This window comes from Rhinichthys klamathensis, unplaced genomic scaffold, assembly GCF_029890125.1.
Source record: "Rhinichthys klamathensis goyatoka isolate OS25496 unplaced genomic scaffold, OSU_Roscu_1.1 h1tg000191l_1, whole genome shotgun sequence".
Lineage (NCBI taxonomy): Eukaryota > Metazoa > Chordata > Actinopteri > Cypriniformes > Leuciscidae > Rhinichthys > Rhinichthys klamathensis.
Window position 1 is genome coordinate 2,238,247 of NW_026606717.1, and position 16,989 is coordinate 2,255,235.

A 16,989-nucleotide genomic window follows, 5' to 3' on the forward strand; every position below is an offset into this window, starting at 1 on the left:
GTCGGTTCAAACCCATAAGACTTTCGTTTATCTTCGATAGACAAATAAAGATATTTTAAAGAAATCTGAGAGATTTCTGTCTTTCCATTGACAGTCTACGCAACTACCAATTTGACACCTCAAAAAGGTCAAAAAGAGATCGTAAAGCAATTCTTTCTGAAGAGACACGATCACTTTATATGATGAACAGATTTAATTAGGCTTTTGTTCACATATAAACATTCATCAACTCACACATCAGTTATGATAAACTCAAGAACCAATGAGGTTCATTCTTGTGTTACGCAGCACGTTTGAACTTCCTCAAGAACCAATGAGGTTCATTCTAGTGTGTTACCCAGCACGCTTGAGTTCAGCAAGAACCAATGAGGTTAATTCTCGAACTACGCAGCACGTTTAATCTTCCGCAAGAACCAAGGAGGTTTGTTCTCGCACGTCAAGCAGGTACGGTTAGGCTTCTGCTTATGTTTGCTGATCAATGTTTATATGTGAATAAAAGCCTAATAAAAGCCTTAATTAAATCTGTACTTCATATAAAGCGATCGAGTCTCTTCAGAAAATTTGGACTAAACCACTCCATTCATATGGATTAGTTTTATGATCTCTTTATGAACTTTTTGAAGTGTCAAAGTGGTAGTTGCATAGCTGTCAATGGAGAGACAGAAAGCTCTCAGATTTCTTAAAAAATATCTTTATTTGTGTTTCGAAACGACACGAGGGTGAGTAATTTTTTGGGTGAACTGTCCCTTTAATAATACTGTAACAAATGAATTGCTCATTGTTAGTCAAGTAAGGGATAATGTACATCCAGCCAGTGGTTCCCTCAAAATAACCCCCCGACAGGGTGATGAGGTCTTGATCAGCCTGAATGGGGTTATTTTGAGAGAACCAACGGCTGGATGTATATTATCCCACTTATTACACGGCTACTTGCCACATAAGTAAATAGTTAGACACTAAATATTGATCTGAGTTGAAATATTTTAGGTGTTTAAAGGCAAAGCTTCCGCAGAGACCAGTTGCTAGCGAGGTAGGTTCAAACTAGACGGACATTTAAGAGATACGGTATACAGTCATACCACTTATTACACAGCATTTCGCCACATAAATAATTATGGGTATAAGATATATTGATTTCAGATTAAACTGTTCTAAATCCGTACTTGTTTGTATCTCATAATCCAACAGTGTAGGCTACAAAACAATAGTCACAAAATGGCAGCAGCTGCGTATGAAACAAGAGAGATCGAGTCCACGATACTGGATGGCATAATTAAATAACTGTACACAAAAAATGTATTCGACTGAGTTTTAATACTTTGTTAGCTCACCAAATACAAATCTTCCACTAAGAAAAACGTTCCTAGCAGGCGTATAGAGCTGCTGACTTCAGTAACCCGGATGAGCCTGCATTATCTGTTTTGAGCGGTTGTTATCTGGGTATAACTTACCGCTGGATGGCGCTATTGACCAATCAGAATCAAGTATTCCACAGAGGCGTGTAATAATTTTAGTTAATGCATTATGGGATCTTATTGTAAAGTGAGAACTAAGAAATTCTGATGACAAACCTTGTATGTGGTGTCATCTGTTCCAGGGTTTTCCACTTGAACCAGAATGTAGGCATGGAGGAAATTGGAAGCAATCATGTCAGGCACAAATGGTGTGCCCTCCTCTTGAAAAACTGCAGCCACAATGTCATTCCCAATGTGCCGCTTCCTTTGGAGCTGTGTGTAGGAAAAAGAAACGTATAATGATTTACACGCTGTGACAGCTTACTGATTGTCCCTAGATTTCAATCATAATTATAATCAGAAGCACCTGCTGCATGTCTCCCTCTGTATAGGGTAGTTTGGTGGAGATGTGAAACATGAGTTCCTGCCCTCTGAACACAGTGTAGACCGACTGAGACCCCGTCTGACCATGAGACACATCCAAACCTCCTCGAAACCTGAATATATGTCATAGAGTGAAAACTGAGGTAGGCTATTAAAAGTACAAGTATTTGTGATGCAGAGAAATCACGTTGTCCTTTGCAGGGCATTTATATATTCACTCATCCTAACTTTTTCAGCCTTTCTTTCATGTTTTCTTTTACCCTTTAAAGTCCTGCAGCTCTACACTGTCTCCCAGCACTCGGAGGAACTCCATGAAGGCTGGAGTCTCCTCACTGTTCCCAAACAACTCCTCCTCTGAGGTCTGCGGGCAGCAGAGAGTCAGAAGACATCAGTGAATGGCAAACGATGAAGAAAACAGCAGGAAGCAAAGGTAGAGTGGAAAGATAACAGGAAATAATAGATAAAATACTGCACATATGGCAACAGCTTTATGGTTTTATTGCTTTGGTGATTCAGATTGAAGGAGCTTGATAAGAAAGCTGTTGAAGTGTCCTTGAGAACCTCAGCCTGACCAGGTACCCATTTTTTTTATATATATATATTTATAATGGTCAGTGAACTGCACACAAACAACAATCATTTTCTCACCTGCCCAAACTTTTGGTAGACGACACCAAACTTAAAGGTATTGTTTAACTCATGTTCATCATAATTCACTATTAATTGAGAGCCCTGCAAAAAACAAGAATAAACAAAGATAAATGTCAAACAATTAATATGCTCCTCATCAATACAGCTTTGACTGGCTCCTGAAGTTTAATTTCACTAAGACTCCAATGCAAAACATGTTTTTTATCTCTTAAGTCCCGCTAGCGGTTTTGAACTAGTTTACTTCACTATATTGGGGGCGGCAGAGGCTCAGTGGTTCATGTAGGTTGTCTACAAACCGGAAGGTTGGTGGTTCAATCCCCGGTTCCACCTGACCAAGTGTCGAGGTGTCCATGAGCAAGACACCTAACCCCAGCTGCTCCCGACGAGCTGGATGGCGCCTTGCATGGCTGACACTGCTGTCGGTGTATGAATGGGTGAATGTGAGGCAAATTGTAAAGCGCTTTGGTGGCCATTGGGTCTGTGAAAGCGCTATATAAATGCAGTCCATTTACCATATTACAATTAAATCCTAATCTAATCATGACAAACTATATATCGTTGGAAAGGTCTAAGACTCCTAAATAGATGTTTTTTGTTACAAATTATGTAGGAACAGTAATAGATGAATTTATGACAAGAGTGCACCCCAAAAATTCTGACCTTTGTCACAAAAAGTCGACGCACACACTTTTAATAATTTAAACTTTGGGTTTCATGCTAAAAGTTCATAATAAAACATATAACCTAGAATTTGTCAATAACAAATTATAAAATAATATTATCCTCTAAAAAGTATAATATTATCTTTTCTATCGTCTTTTTTATTACATCGCATATTTTAGTAGTTATCATAAATTAGGTATCATTTGAAAGCTTACGAACTCAAAATTCATCCTGTGAAATTGGACATTGCATTACTATAGAAACGGTACTCTAAATTCTTTTATCGGGCTCATCCCCTTTTGGGAGTCATAATGTTTCATAATTTATGATCAAAACCTTTTCTAATCTTGCAAAACACATATTGTCAGAAAGGTCTGTTTCAAAGTTCCATATTTTGTGATAGAAGTGATATTTGGAAAGAAATGTATTAATTTGTTATGGCAGAATGCATACAGTTAAATTCAATGGCATGTATGTCACCCGGTGGCTATTTTTGGTATTACGCCTAAACAAAATCTCATGGGAACTTCAATTTTTGTGATATCAACTTCAAATATGGAACACAACTTGGTTAGATAATGGCTTTGATTTTATAGTAATTTTATAGTAAAAAAATATTTTGTAAAATATATATATTTTATATAAAAGAAAAAATATTAAGTACAGTATATTTGATTTACTTAAATAATTTAAGTAAACTTCCATAACTTTTCACACTTTAATTTTTTCAAGTGCTTTCACTTCAGCAATAATATGCTTTTCTTAAAAACGACCAAACTTAGGTCTGTATTCTTGAATTACAACCATTTAAGTTTGAATAGTGCATTTTAATGTCCATTCTCAAAAAGGGGAGGGGGGTGGGGGGGGGGGGGGGGGGGGGGTGGTGACAGTTAAGGGGTTAAACCATCTCATTAGTATTTGCTTTATTAAACAATCTGCCGAAACAGTTACAATCTATTGCAAAACATTCTGGGAATTTTAAAATGTGTAATAGGTTTTTATCTGACAAATTAATATTTAGCCAGAAGCAATATTGTGTTTATGAAATATTTCATAAAAACAAATAGGGATAAACATCATGTGATTATAAAAAGTAAATAAATATGTATATGGGTAGTTGACGTGACGTGGCTTTTTCACCACGTCACAGGACTATGTAATATAATGCAAATGTATCATGCCAATTGCTAATGACAGTTAAGCTAGCATTAGCATGGTTATTAGCATGCCACAAAAGCTCAAATGTCTTTTGGTGTGACAGGAAATGTCCTTTGGTGTGACACTTTGGCCTGTCACACCATAGGACACAGATGTCACACAATAGGACAAGACCTCCTTAAGAAGCTATTAAAACAAATGGATAAAGTTTGTTAACATACTTTTCATTATTTTTTGACCAGTTTTGATGATTTTAAATTCAATAATGACTTACATTTTAATGTTTATTGCCATTTTTTGGACATTGCATAAAATGTTCTGAAGTGTTACTAAAACAACTATAATGTATAATGTAACAACTATAAACAAATATAAAGTACATAAATACAGTGCTACTACTTTATAATGCTACTTAACTTTTTTTAGAACAGAAAGAACTGAGGGAGAGATGAGTGCAAAAGAGAGGACCAGACAGTATAGGGAGCAAATTAAAAAGGATCCACAGAGAAAGGAGGCGATCCTAAGAGAACGACGGAGAAAGTAAATCAAACTGAAATGTTGCCATATACATCATATACATCTTAAAATAATTCAGGGATCTGAACGACTGCTAATTGTTCAGTATCAGAATAGACCTGTGTGAGGTTCAGGTTCAACAATAGTTACATAATAAGCTTGTTATTACAGAATAATAATCTATATTGTGTTTTATAAGAAGTTGACAAGTAAGTGGTTACATTTGTAGGGAAAACACAGTAGGTCATGAGTTCATAATTGAGTATACATTACATTAATTTCTCTGTTGATCCATTCATCTATATTCTATCATTATTTCAAACAGATATCATGAAAAGAAGGCTCTCTGGGAATTGGATACATTCAACATTAAAGCACTAGGAAGGAAGAGACAAACTAAACTTATGCAATGTTTTTAGGGATTTTATTTTCATGTCAGAAGCCAAGTTTCCATCCACTTGTCAATCGAATTATCCGAAGTTCGGTAAAAAACCTCATGCGAATAAAGCTGGTGAAAGTGTGTTTCCATCCAACGGCTTTAAAGCGAATAAAAACCTGTGCGTAATGACACATGCTGTTTTGCGATCAAATTGGTATATCGAATTGATTTGAGACATTTTCCATTCATTTTCTCACCGAATTGCACAACATTCGCGAACAAAGTTTTGCTAGACAAAATGGATCGCGCCATAATAACGTTTCCATCAGCGTTTATCGCATAAGCCGTATATCCATCAAGACAAAATCCGATGAGACCGAACGCATTTCATTTGAGTCGATATCATTTCATATGAGTTCCATAAGGCATTTTTAATTCGATATCACTTAATTCGGATAAAAACGTGTGGATGGAAACATAGTCAGTGTTTCCTTATTGATGGATCTATAATCAAAGTTACTTTTGGTGTAATATGTTTTGCACAGTTTATATTGCTGAAAAATAAAAACAAATGTCCTCCTTTATAATTGTTACTATAAACACTATACATTCTGACTCTTTTTATGCAATGACTATCTTAATCCTTTGGTGTGACGTTTTGTCCTATGGTGTGACAAACATAAAACAACAGAAAAATATACTTATTTTAAAATATCTTTTTAAAAAAGAGTCAAGTTTGGCATTAGGGGAGTTTCAATAATATCTCCTCTTAGATGGGTACAATTTCAAACAGTTTTGTAAGGTTGGCGAAAAAGTTTTATTGACATTCGTAGGGAAAAGTTTATCAAGTTCATCTATTCATGGTGAAAATTATTTTAATTTGTACTTTCATGTAAAATAAATATCACTTTCATAAAAAATGTTTTAATAATGTGAACAATTCTCTCAAGTATTTTTTTTATATGTTATTTAATATAATTTCTTAATACTTTTTAAATGTCACACCATAGGACACATTTACAGTAGTGTTGAGTGAAAACGTGAAAAAAATATGTGAAGTCATTGACAAAATGAGTGACCACTACTATTTTCTGAAACTGCAGTTTTCATACTCCATAAATATATGTATTTTTTCTTGAAAAATTATGTTTTCCAAAAAAAGTACTTTTTCTTGGCCATTTGTCAACTACCCATATACAGTATACAGTACCTGTCAAAACATTTTTGAAAAAAGTATCTTTTGTACACAAAGGCTGCATTTATTTAATCAAAAATTCAGTAAAAACAGTAATGTTGTGTCTATAACAAATTTGGACAGTTGGTGACGCTAGAGGGATTGAGTTAGAGACTCTAAATTTTCTGTGGTTAATGTTCAGACTGTGCTCTATACGTGTTGCAAATTTCACCATTTTCCCGCAAGCAATTCTATGGGCTGCCTTAGACTTCAAGAGCAGAAGAAGAAGAAGAGGAAGAAGGAATAATAATATTCCCCCTAATTTTAGTACAATATTTATAATAAAAACATAATATTAATCTTGGACTCACCTTTGGGTACAGCACAGGACTAAATCTCAGACCTACAATGTCTTCACACAGTAGCTATAGTGGGGAAACAATGACATCACAAAAACACAAACTTAGTCAAGCCACTTATAGTAGGTATAGTAGGTAATAGTATGACTATTACGGTTCAGTAATTTAATTCTTTAAAGAGGTCATATCATTTTATAAATATTGTATTGTATTTCATTTATAATGTTACTATTTTGTGACAAACACACTCTATGGGCAGAAGACAGGAGATACTGGCAGAGGACATACTGTTAAAGGGCAGAGGACATACTGTTTACAATTGTAAAAAAACACTCAAAAAAGCATATAATGTTGTTTTTCAGAAATATTTTCCACCCTCTGTCTGAATCTTACAAACAAATGGTCTGTTTTTTTGTTGATGTGTCTGTAAGAAATGCCACATTTGCATGCAAAATGAGAAACTCCACTCAGACAGGGGTTATGGGTTTACTGTCATATCCAATATATATATTTTTTAATAACATACTTTGACCGCCTCCATCCTTCAATAACAGCATCTTTGCAAAGATGCATTTCATAGAGACAGATTCACAAAACAATGGACCCTTTTACCATTTCTGGGGTTCTCAGAAGCGGACGTCGGCATAACTGGGTAAAATTCTATAGCGTTGAAAAGGTACAATTTTGGTCATTTTGTAATTGCTCTAAAAGCAAAAGATAAAAAGCTGTATTGGCATTTCCATGACTTTCCAAAAGAGGCAAAACATCGAGAGATTGATTACAGCAGTCAAAAGAGAGAAAGATGTCAAATTCGCAGCAGCATTGATTCATTTTTGTAATTTACTGCCAAGGTAACATAACACAGAGTATAGTGTTATGAATTAGTGTTTTAAAACAAAAAATCTATAGTTTTGCGATATTGATAACTTCACAGTCCGTGAAAAAGGTCCATGGGGGGAGAATTTTAAATTTAACTTGAATGTTTGGATATATGAAATGTTTCAATTTTTTTCCCAGTGCACATACACATCAAACTAACCCTTTAAAGGGCAGAGGACATACTGTTTACAATTTAGAAATGAAGTTAATCAATAAGACTTTAGGGTCTGTCAGGGTGATCTGAAGTGGATAAAACCTGTGAGCCATGTTACCTTTGCTAACTGAGGGACACTGGGGAGCTCAGTCAAGCCTGCCAAAGAGATCCTGTCATAGACGGTCTTCGATGGAGCCCTAAACAAGGCAGAAATTGATAGAAAAATGCAATCAAACGTTTCAAAATGTGCCAATCATGTAATTACACATAGAGTGTTTGAAAGGGATGTTATTACCTGAGAATGATGTGCAGGTACTCTTGCTCCTTCACCTCCTCGTGTCTGAGGGACAGTACGAGGTTGCCATGGTTACTGGCCGTGCAGTAGAAGTTCAGATGTTCCTGAGACCGGCAGATAAGAGAAAGCGGTTTAATTGTGAACCAATTCATTGCCAACATGAACACAGCGTTAAATTACACCGACTGCCGATTATCCCAGCTCTGACATTGAATGATCCGTTTAAAATGATCTCACACAAATATTTGCCAAAAGCCTTTGTCTGATGGTCCATTTAAGTATAACACCACTATATTGATGTGAGTTCTCACCCTGCCAATAAAGTGCTTGCGGTACGCTCGAATGGCGAAGTTACTCTCCAGTGCGTAGCCAAACTCTCCTGAATTCCTTCCTTCTCCATCTTCATCATCACAGAAGCCATTCATCCAATTCGGAATGGCGGCAGGTGCGTCAGGATCTTCAATCCAGTAACCACCGAACTCAGGCAGGATGACCTGAGGGTATGGCTCACCCCGCTGTAACACCTTGGAAAGAGAAATCAAACAAATAGAAAGAGACTGACGTCTGATACACATAAAGTGCTATTAGAAACAATTATTAGTAACAGGTGACTTAAATTGCTGTACCTCCTCTATCCGTGGGTATGGAATGTAATCATCCTGGAGGGGTAATAGTAATATAAATATAAGATAATGCTGTAAATGGACATCTTAACAGTGCTTTGGAAAGATTCTTGTGCCATGACAGGAAGCGTGATATGAGGCATATGTTTAGCTCATGCAACCCCATTATGTGAGAAATTACATGCAGTCCACACAATGCTTCACAGTCATGCTTGCAACAAACTTTTTTTTTTAGGCTGTCTGAACAATCTGAATGAACATGCATTTGAGCGTAGGATTGTATCTTCAGTGGTTGCCTTTGTTGTTATTTTGCCTGTAAGCCATTTAAAAAAAATGTTTTAAATTTAAATTTAACTTGAATGTTTGGAAATATGAAATGTTTCTATTTTTTTTCAGTGCACATACACATCAAACTAACCCTTTAAAGGGCAGAGGACATACTGTTTACAATTTAGCAATGAAGTTAATCAATAAGACTTTAGGGTCTGTCAGGGTGATCTGAACGAAGTGGATAAAACCCGTGAGCCCTCTGTGCAGGGCACAATCATTACCTTTGATCTTTTTGATCTCACAATCATTACCTTAATCTAAAGAAGCCAACCTCATGCATTGAAAATACTACAATTCTGAAACACAGACAAGCACTGAGCTGAGGTGTAATCTTGTAGTTTTTTCACACCCTCTGACCTTTACTCTTTGTGGCCTCATTTCCTCCACCTCAGAAACCTGCTAAGGGGTCAGGGTCAAAAGGTTGCAGTGTTAGCAACTGACAGTGGAGGAGTGCTGAGCATGAGAGGCACAGAATGCATCAAAGACTCATTTGAGGAAAGTCTGTTCACTCAGCGGCCATTTTGCAGCCCCTCCGGGCAGCTATTTCGGACATCCAGACCAAGCCCTATCTACTTTAATGGGGAAATCCTGAAATATTTATATCATATATAAATCATACTATCAAAAGGATTTCACTTCTTACCTCCATCTTTTCCAGCACGTCAAAAAACTGAGTAGACTGTTGAAAAAGAAACAGAGGTCAATCTTTAGGCTAACATATAACATGCCAAGTATTTCCCTTCATATTACAGATCAACAACAAGTTTGTAGCGGCTGATTTCACAGTATGTCAATGGATCTGACAAAGTGTTATAAACATGCATAGATTAATTTTTTTTAATCTAAAATTTAATCTAATCTAAAAAAATTCAAAAAGAAAGGTTTTTGAGGTTCCTCATGGTTCTGTATTGGTACCCTGAATGTTATATATATATCCAGTAGGTAATAGTCTAGTTGTTTTTGTGAGGCAAGTTGGAACATGTAATTTATGTTCACATCAGAACATAACTAAAATGAATCTCACTATACTTGTGACTATTGTACTATTGACGAGTTTGCTTTTCCTTTCTTCCACCTTTGAGGAACATATAGACTACCTAGGGGATGATGTCTGAAGTCACGGTCTACTGAGTAAGTAGGGTACATCACCAGCTACAGGTTTATGCTGGGGTCTTGTCTCCAGGAGAGAGGGAGTAAAGATGGTTTTATCTGCCTGAACCAAATGAGTCAATAATTGCTGCTTTATAATGAAACTATTTATGAAATGTTATGCTTGACTCCATGCCTTTTTGCAGCTGTAAGCTCTCTGAGCAAATCCCCTTTCAGTGCTGATTCATAACAGGCCCTGAGAGCAGACGTGCCGCTTACCTTCATGGCGGGAGGGGCGGTTCTGGGGGGAGAGGGAGGGCAGTCTTCCAGGGGCACATTGGAGATGGTCAGCAACTCCTGCTTCCTGCAACACAGTGACATCATCACCGCCATTACACACTTTTAAAATAACATTAAAAGGTCAAATATACAGTCACTACTGAATGGAAATACATTATAATTATAATTTTTGTGGTGGAATAATTTAACCATGACTGAAAACTATTGCCTTTACATGATGCTTTGGCTAGCGAAACATAAACAAATAATACTGAGTGCACCTTTAAAAGCTGACTATTGAATTTCGTAGGGTGGTCTGCAGTGTCATCTTCACACAGACAGGATCCTCACTGAAAGCCTATTGCCTCATTCTCCTTTTACTCTTTGGGAATGTACCTCTCCGATTTGACCCTCACATGATTTCAAGATCATCAATAAAAAATGGGCCAAAGATGGGCAATTTGTTCTTTAAATGAGCTCTCTGGATAGGAGGCTGACAGGTGGAGGATCTAGAGGCTCCTGCTCAAGATTAATTTTCCTTCGCTTTCTACCTTCCTCTTCGTAAGTGAGGTACGGATAGAGAAGCAGACAGAAAGGGGGAGCAAGGGGAGGTTGGAGAGAGAAATGAACAAGGCTCTAAAAATACCCAACCAATCCTTCATAAGCTCTCTGTAAATAGATCCCATAAATCCATCAATATATTCATATTAGGCTGAAAGTGACATATCGTTCATTATGCTTGACAAGGTATTTCTCTCACATACTCAACACTCCCAAAACTAGCCAAATGAATCCAGTCTGCACGTACATAAAAATGTCTAGTTTAGCTTCCAAAAATCACAAGGAGATATACTGAATAATTGGCACCAAATGAAATAAACACATCCTGACCAGGAGAATTCTCTTTACACCTCTGAAAGGATGTGAACAGCTTATTGTCTGTCATTTTAGTCAACATGAAAACACCTTTCTTGGACAACTCAGCAAGAGTGACTGGGTCATTTCATAATTTCACAAAATATATTTTTGTAGAATAAAATAATCAAGTTTAGCACTATATGTTGACAGCCAAAACAAATCTGTCTGTCTGTCTGTCTATCTATTTGACAGTCTTTACCTCTCCATCACAGAAGGGCACATTTCCTCTCATAAATATTCATTAATCTATCTGCTGGGAAATTAATTTTGATTCTGAAATCAAGATGTTAAAAGTTATGTTGAAATATAATGTTATAAGTCAATATTTTAAAATCAATCATGTACAGTACTGGAGCAAAATATGACTTCTATTCAACGCTGAACAATTTGCTTACATTAATCACCATTAACAATTATTACTATTAGTTATATTGTTTATAAAATCATAAATCTATTCAAAATTCCCTTGTTTTTGGTCAGAGAGCATTACAAATCACTAAGCACAATTAGCTTATAAAGAGTGCAGGACATGTAGGCATTAAGAACTAGAATTAATTGAGCTCAAGCTCCCCAAAACATTCAGTTTCAATTTCTAGCCAAACTTTACTGTTACAGAATCCTAAAACTGATCTGTGTACCGTAGTGTTGATTCGACTAAAAACTTAAATAATGCATATGAATGTTCTGACCTCTCTCTCTCTCCACACACACACACACACACACACACACACACACACACGCGCACGTGCGTGCGTTGGACCCTCTCCACAACATAGGCTAAAGACATATACAACCTCAAATGACATTCACCCACCACTGGCTGTCCGTCTCCGTCAGTCTCTGTCTCTCACACCGTTTGCGGGATCGGTGGAGGAGTCCGATAAGAGCAACAGCAGCACGGACACCTGCTCTCCGACAGCGCACTCTGGACCTGAACTCAGACATGGCCAAACCTCAGGTTCAGTCTCAGTCTCCTGTCACATCACACCGACACCAGCTACGGCTGAATCTGCATCGTCACAATCTCCAAAGATGAGGTGCTGTCCTTGCCAGCACAGACTGTATGTGTGCATCCTTCACTGTGAATACCTCTCATTCTCTCTCTCACTCTCTCTCTCTCTCTCTCTCTCACCCGCCCTCTCAAATGGCATTTCACTTTGACACCTTATTCTCGATTAAGGAGCTTTGATTGCTTAACCTCTGCTTTTCTGTAAAGACATTTCCACTATTTACCACTCTTTTTCTCACCGCACACACACACACACACACACACACAGACACACACACACGGACACATACACAAGCACCCCCCCACACACACACACATACTTGTATAACTGTTTTTTCCTTTTTTTCTGTTTGTCACCTTGTGTTTTATATGTCTTGAAAGTTCACAGTATGGAATTATTGCTATTCCAGCTCTTTTCCTTCATTCGATACAGCGATTACATGGTGTGTGTGCGTGTGTATTTTGTTACTGCCCTGTAGGCACATTTTTATCTGTGACAAGACTTTCAATCTCTTTAATGTTGAGTTAACCTTTCTCAATATCTCAAAAGACACCAAATCCTGAACAAAATACCAATTACATTCATGTTGTTCTAGATAAGAATTCTAACTTAAAGTCCCCCTGTGGTGAAAATCAAGTTTTTATATGTTGTTTATATGTCTATGGTGTTTTCAATGTGCTTTAAGACAAACCATGTGCAAATTCATAAGTCAACACCATTGCTGAGTATTTTATCTTTAAAACGGCGGTGAACCAAAGACAGTCTCAAAAACGCGGTTTGAAATAGCTGGTGTTTCTGACGTCACAAACTACCTTGTAACCAATCACGTCACGAGGGGGCGGGCTTTAGCATATCAATTACAGCGAACTAGCAGGAGAGTCTCGAGAGATGCCAGGTTATCCTGGTATATTTTTTTGTTAATATGAAAAATCTGGTATATTTAGCAATATAGGGTGTATGGTTATATTACGATGTTATAATGAACTATGCATTTCTCCACTGACGTTCTGTGTTGTTCAAAGCATTTCTGATGATTGTTAGAAGGCAGACTGAGATGGCGAACTGAACGGGAACATAGTTTGCGTAACATTAGCAACACATTATTAGCTGTTTGATAACATAGTCAACCAAAAGGCTAATCATATTAATTACAGTTATGTGTCCGACGTTTTAAAGAGCCATACTATACCATTGTGCAACGTTTACCTCAGTAAGTTGGCTAAAAAATCTCTGAGCTGGCGTGAGTGAAGGGAGGCGGGGCTAATTTGCGTATTCATAGATCCACGTACGCTAAATGAAGCAAGGGTGTAGAGTTGCATTCAAGATATTTTAAGGCATGAAGAATTTTTTTCACAGGAAATTTGTCTTTTTGGTGATCAAAGATGAGTTTTAAGGGATAGGCCTACAATTACTGACTACAGGGTGACTTTAAGGAATCTCTATTATAATTCATAAAAGAGTGATGTTTGATATGTTTCTATTATATTTTGAAACTGTGATGTCTTAAACTCTACAGAAGGATTTTTGAGGGCTGTTTATACTCACTGCAATTATAAGCCAGTTTTTCATCATTTAATTTCACCTGCCGTGCAAATCCTCTCCTACTTGTTACAATTTCGAGCAACAAGAGAGCGTGTGAACACAATGAGCATTAAATGCTTGAGGGGGTTTGCTATAGCTGAAGGAAATCGCTCTATGATGAGACATTCAGACTCATCAAGAGCTGTGTGTCACAGATTAATGGCTGCCAGACAAATATTCCAGTACAACAAGTGTAAAAATATATACTGTGCAATATGATGAGCAATATAGGCTCATTCCAAAAACAGTCACGAAACACAACTGATTCTCGATGTGCAACGGATGATTTGAGCACTTTGGCTCATGAGATATGGGGAAATGATACTGAATCATACTGAGGGTGCTATATTCGGTAAAAACAGGAGATTTCAGTTGTTTCATGTAAGCCACCAGACAGTGCTAAAGTGATAAAGAGCGATTCTCACAGGAGTTACGCACTGTAACGCACTGTAATGTGTGAGATAAGGAATGTAAGGTGGGAGTGGAGATGATATTTTCACGTGAGAAAATCATACAATGCTTCAATTTTAAGGTGTGGATGTCATCAGGATGTATACGATTGCAGTTACGATTGATTTTAAGCAAAATATACTTTTTCTTTTTTGTTTTTTTACAATTGCTAGGACACATTTCTCAAGACTTAGATCACTTTTTCAAATCTCTTCACACAGTTCTCCTAACAAACTTTTAGTTTTGCACAGCACTAACATGGACTACAACTACTAAACACTTCATTCATGTCTCAAATCAACTTTTTCTTCCATAACACCAGCAAAAGTTGTCAACCAACAAACTCACTTTGTCACTAAAACAATGGCCTAAAAACACTAACAAACAGGCCGCATTATACAATGTTTGCTTTTGTAAAATTTCTTTACAAAACAAGAATGACACACTCTGCTGTTTATAATTGACTGACGTAATGACAAGACTATTTGATTTTTTGCAATGGGGAAAATAATGCACTAACAGGGTTGTTAGCAAAATGATGGACACAGCTAAATATGCTTTTAAATCATGCATTTGGGCATCAAATAAAATATTTGTACTAAAATGTATTAAATATCAAAATCATCATGTTTTGTTATTGTCATACTAAGTTTATTTTATGTCAGATAATAATTTGTATTTCACACATCCAAAAAAGGGATTTATCTTGAACGTTTAAAAAAGTAATGTAACACCAAGGTATATAATACCACATTTGCAGAAAGTGCCAGATACATATTAGAAATTAGGCACATTCACAACTGCATCAGATAAACACTTTTTCAGCCTGCACTTTTCGGTAACGCTTTAGATTACAGCCTGGAAAGTACTGCGTAATTAAATCGATTTTACAGCGTAACCTTCGGTTTACAATTATAGTGTACCTATAACGTACTTACAATATAAGTATAAGGGAACAATATTTTAAGTTTGGGGAATAAAGGGGTAACAACCGGGAGAATTAAACAATTACTTATACTGTAAGTATTAAAGAACTAAAGGGTGCTTATTCTACTATTATGATATAACAATCTTACATTTGGGAGCAATTTAGCAAGAACATACCTTTTTGAAATAATGGTGAACCAGTACATACTGTATAGGCTTTTTAAAAATAACAGGGTACAAATCTATGCATTTATAAAGTGTTTTTTTTTTACAAAAGTGCACTGAAAACGAAAACTATTGCAACTTTTGCTTAAATATTGGGGAAAGATACTCTTGTTTCATGTAGTGGTGCTTGTTACCCTCTTGTTCCATGTAGTTACAGGGTAAGTGTGACATTGCGGGCTGTAAATTAAAGTGGTTCTTGTTACCCTCTTGTTCCTTGTACTTACCCTGTAACTACATCATGTAGTTACAGGGTAAGTACAATAAAAATGCATACACACAATCTTATATCACTGACTCGGAAACCTTTATTTAATATACAAGCACCACTTACCCTGTAACCACATGAAACCAGTCTTAGCTTTTCTTGCCTTGAAACATGTTAGCCCAAACTTAAACATCTGCACTTTTGCTATCAAAAAAAATATATATATATATATTTGTAGTAGAAGGAAATCCAAGGCACTCTTCTTAGGAATTAATAAAAAGCCTTTATTTGACTGGCTATTTCATAACAGAACATTTAAAATATATGATGAATAATATGATGAATTATGAAATAGCCAGTCAAATAAAGGCTTTTTATTAATTCCTAAGAAGAGTGCCTTTGATTTCCTTCTACTACATGTTATTGAATTCCCGACCCCAAAGAGCACCTTCATACACTTTTTTTAACTACTTTTTTTAACTCCTTGAGCACCCTGGACACTTTTTTTCCTTTTCCCACATATATATATATATATATATATATATATATTTTTTTTTTTATAAATGCATAGATATGTACCCTGTCATTTTTAAAAAGCCTATACAGTATGTATTGCCTTAGCACACAATTATTACAAAAAGGTACGCAGTGTATGTTCTCGCTAAATTGCTCCCAAATGTAAGATTGTTGTATCATAATAGTAAGCACCCCTTAGTTCTATAATACTTACAGTATAAAATTTTTTTTATTTCTCCTGATTGTTACCCCTTTATTCCCCAAACTTTACATATTGTTCCCTTACACTTACATGTAAGTACTTTATAGGTACACTATAATTACAGAAAGTTACACTGTAAATTCCTCTTAATTACACAGTACTTTCCGGGCTGTAATCTAAAGCGTTACCCACTTTTCAAATGTTTACAAAATGTTCAAAGTGAATTATTTTGTAATATTTTTGTAATAGGAAATGTGTGAAGAAGTGGACTGTGTCTTTCCATCATCAGAGTTGTTACCACAATTGAAAATTACGAAAGATGTGTCATGACATGAAGATGCACAACCAGAGCCGCGTGCTTAGTATTCAAGTCCACAGATCTGCCAGGCGCACACGTGTTGGGAGAACTGGCCCCCTGCTGCCTTCATATCTGATACACACATGCAATCACAGATAAGACCCTGCAGACTGTCACTGTCTTGTTTAGCTTCTAGCCATGTGCTGCGTAAAAGTATGAACTGCTTTTATGGAGAAAAGTACATTTTGAGTGTGTAGCAGAAGCTTTGGG

At 36.4% G+C, this 16,989-nt stretch overlaps 1 protein-coding gene across 5 annotated transcripts in view; it reads right to left on the reverse strand.

The window, feature by feature from the left end:
- The window catches only part of rap1gap2b (RAP1 GTPase activating protein 2b), a 52,049-nt gene that overhangs the window by 13,568 nt on the left and 21,492 nt on the right, over positions 1–16,989 (reverse strand). For 2 of the 5 annotated variants that reach the window (XM_056262079.1, XM_056262078.1), the window contains exons 1-13: positions 12,120–12,378; positions 10,388–10,472; positions 9,663–9,698; positions 9,377–9,418; positions 8,693–8,725; positions 8,378–8,590; positions 8,067–8,170; positions 7,890–7,968; positions 6,751–6,804; positions 2,487–2,570; positions 2,099–2,199; positions 1,822–1,951; positions 1,572–1,727 (exon numbers count right to left, since the gene is read on the reverse strand). In XM_056262079.1, coding sequence (XP_056118054.1) covers positions 1,572–1,727; positions 1,822–1,951; positions 2,099–2,199; positions 2,487–2,570; positions 6,751–6,804; positions 7,890–7,968; positions 8,067–8,170; positions 8,378–8,590; positions 8,693–8,725; positions 9,377–9,418; positions 9,663–9,698; positions 10,388–10,472; positions 12,120–12,250 — 1,248 coding nt within the window. In that variant the 5' untranslated portion in view covers positions 12,251–12,378. Of the gene's footprint in view, positions 1–1,571; positions 1,728–1,821; positions 1,952–2,098; positions 2,200–2,486; positions 2,571–6,750; positions 6,805–7,889; positions 7,969–8,066; positions 8,171–8,377; positions 8,591–8,692; positions 8,726–9,376; positions 9,419–9,662; positions 9,699–10,387; positions 10,473–12,119; positions 12,379–16,989 lie in introns of those variants that run through there. The other 3 variants (XM_056262082.1, XM_056262081.1, XM_056262080.1) reach the window with 2 other exon arrangements.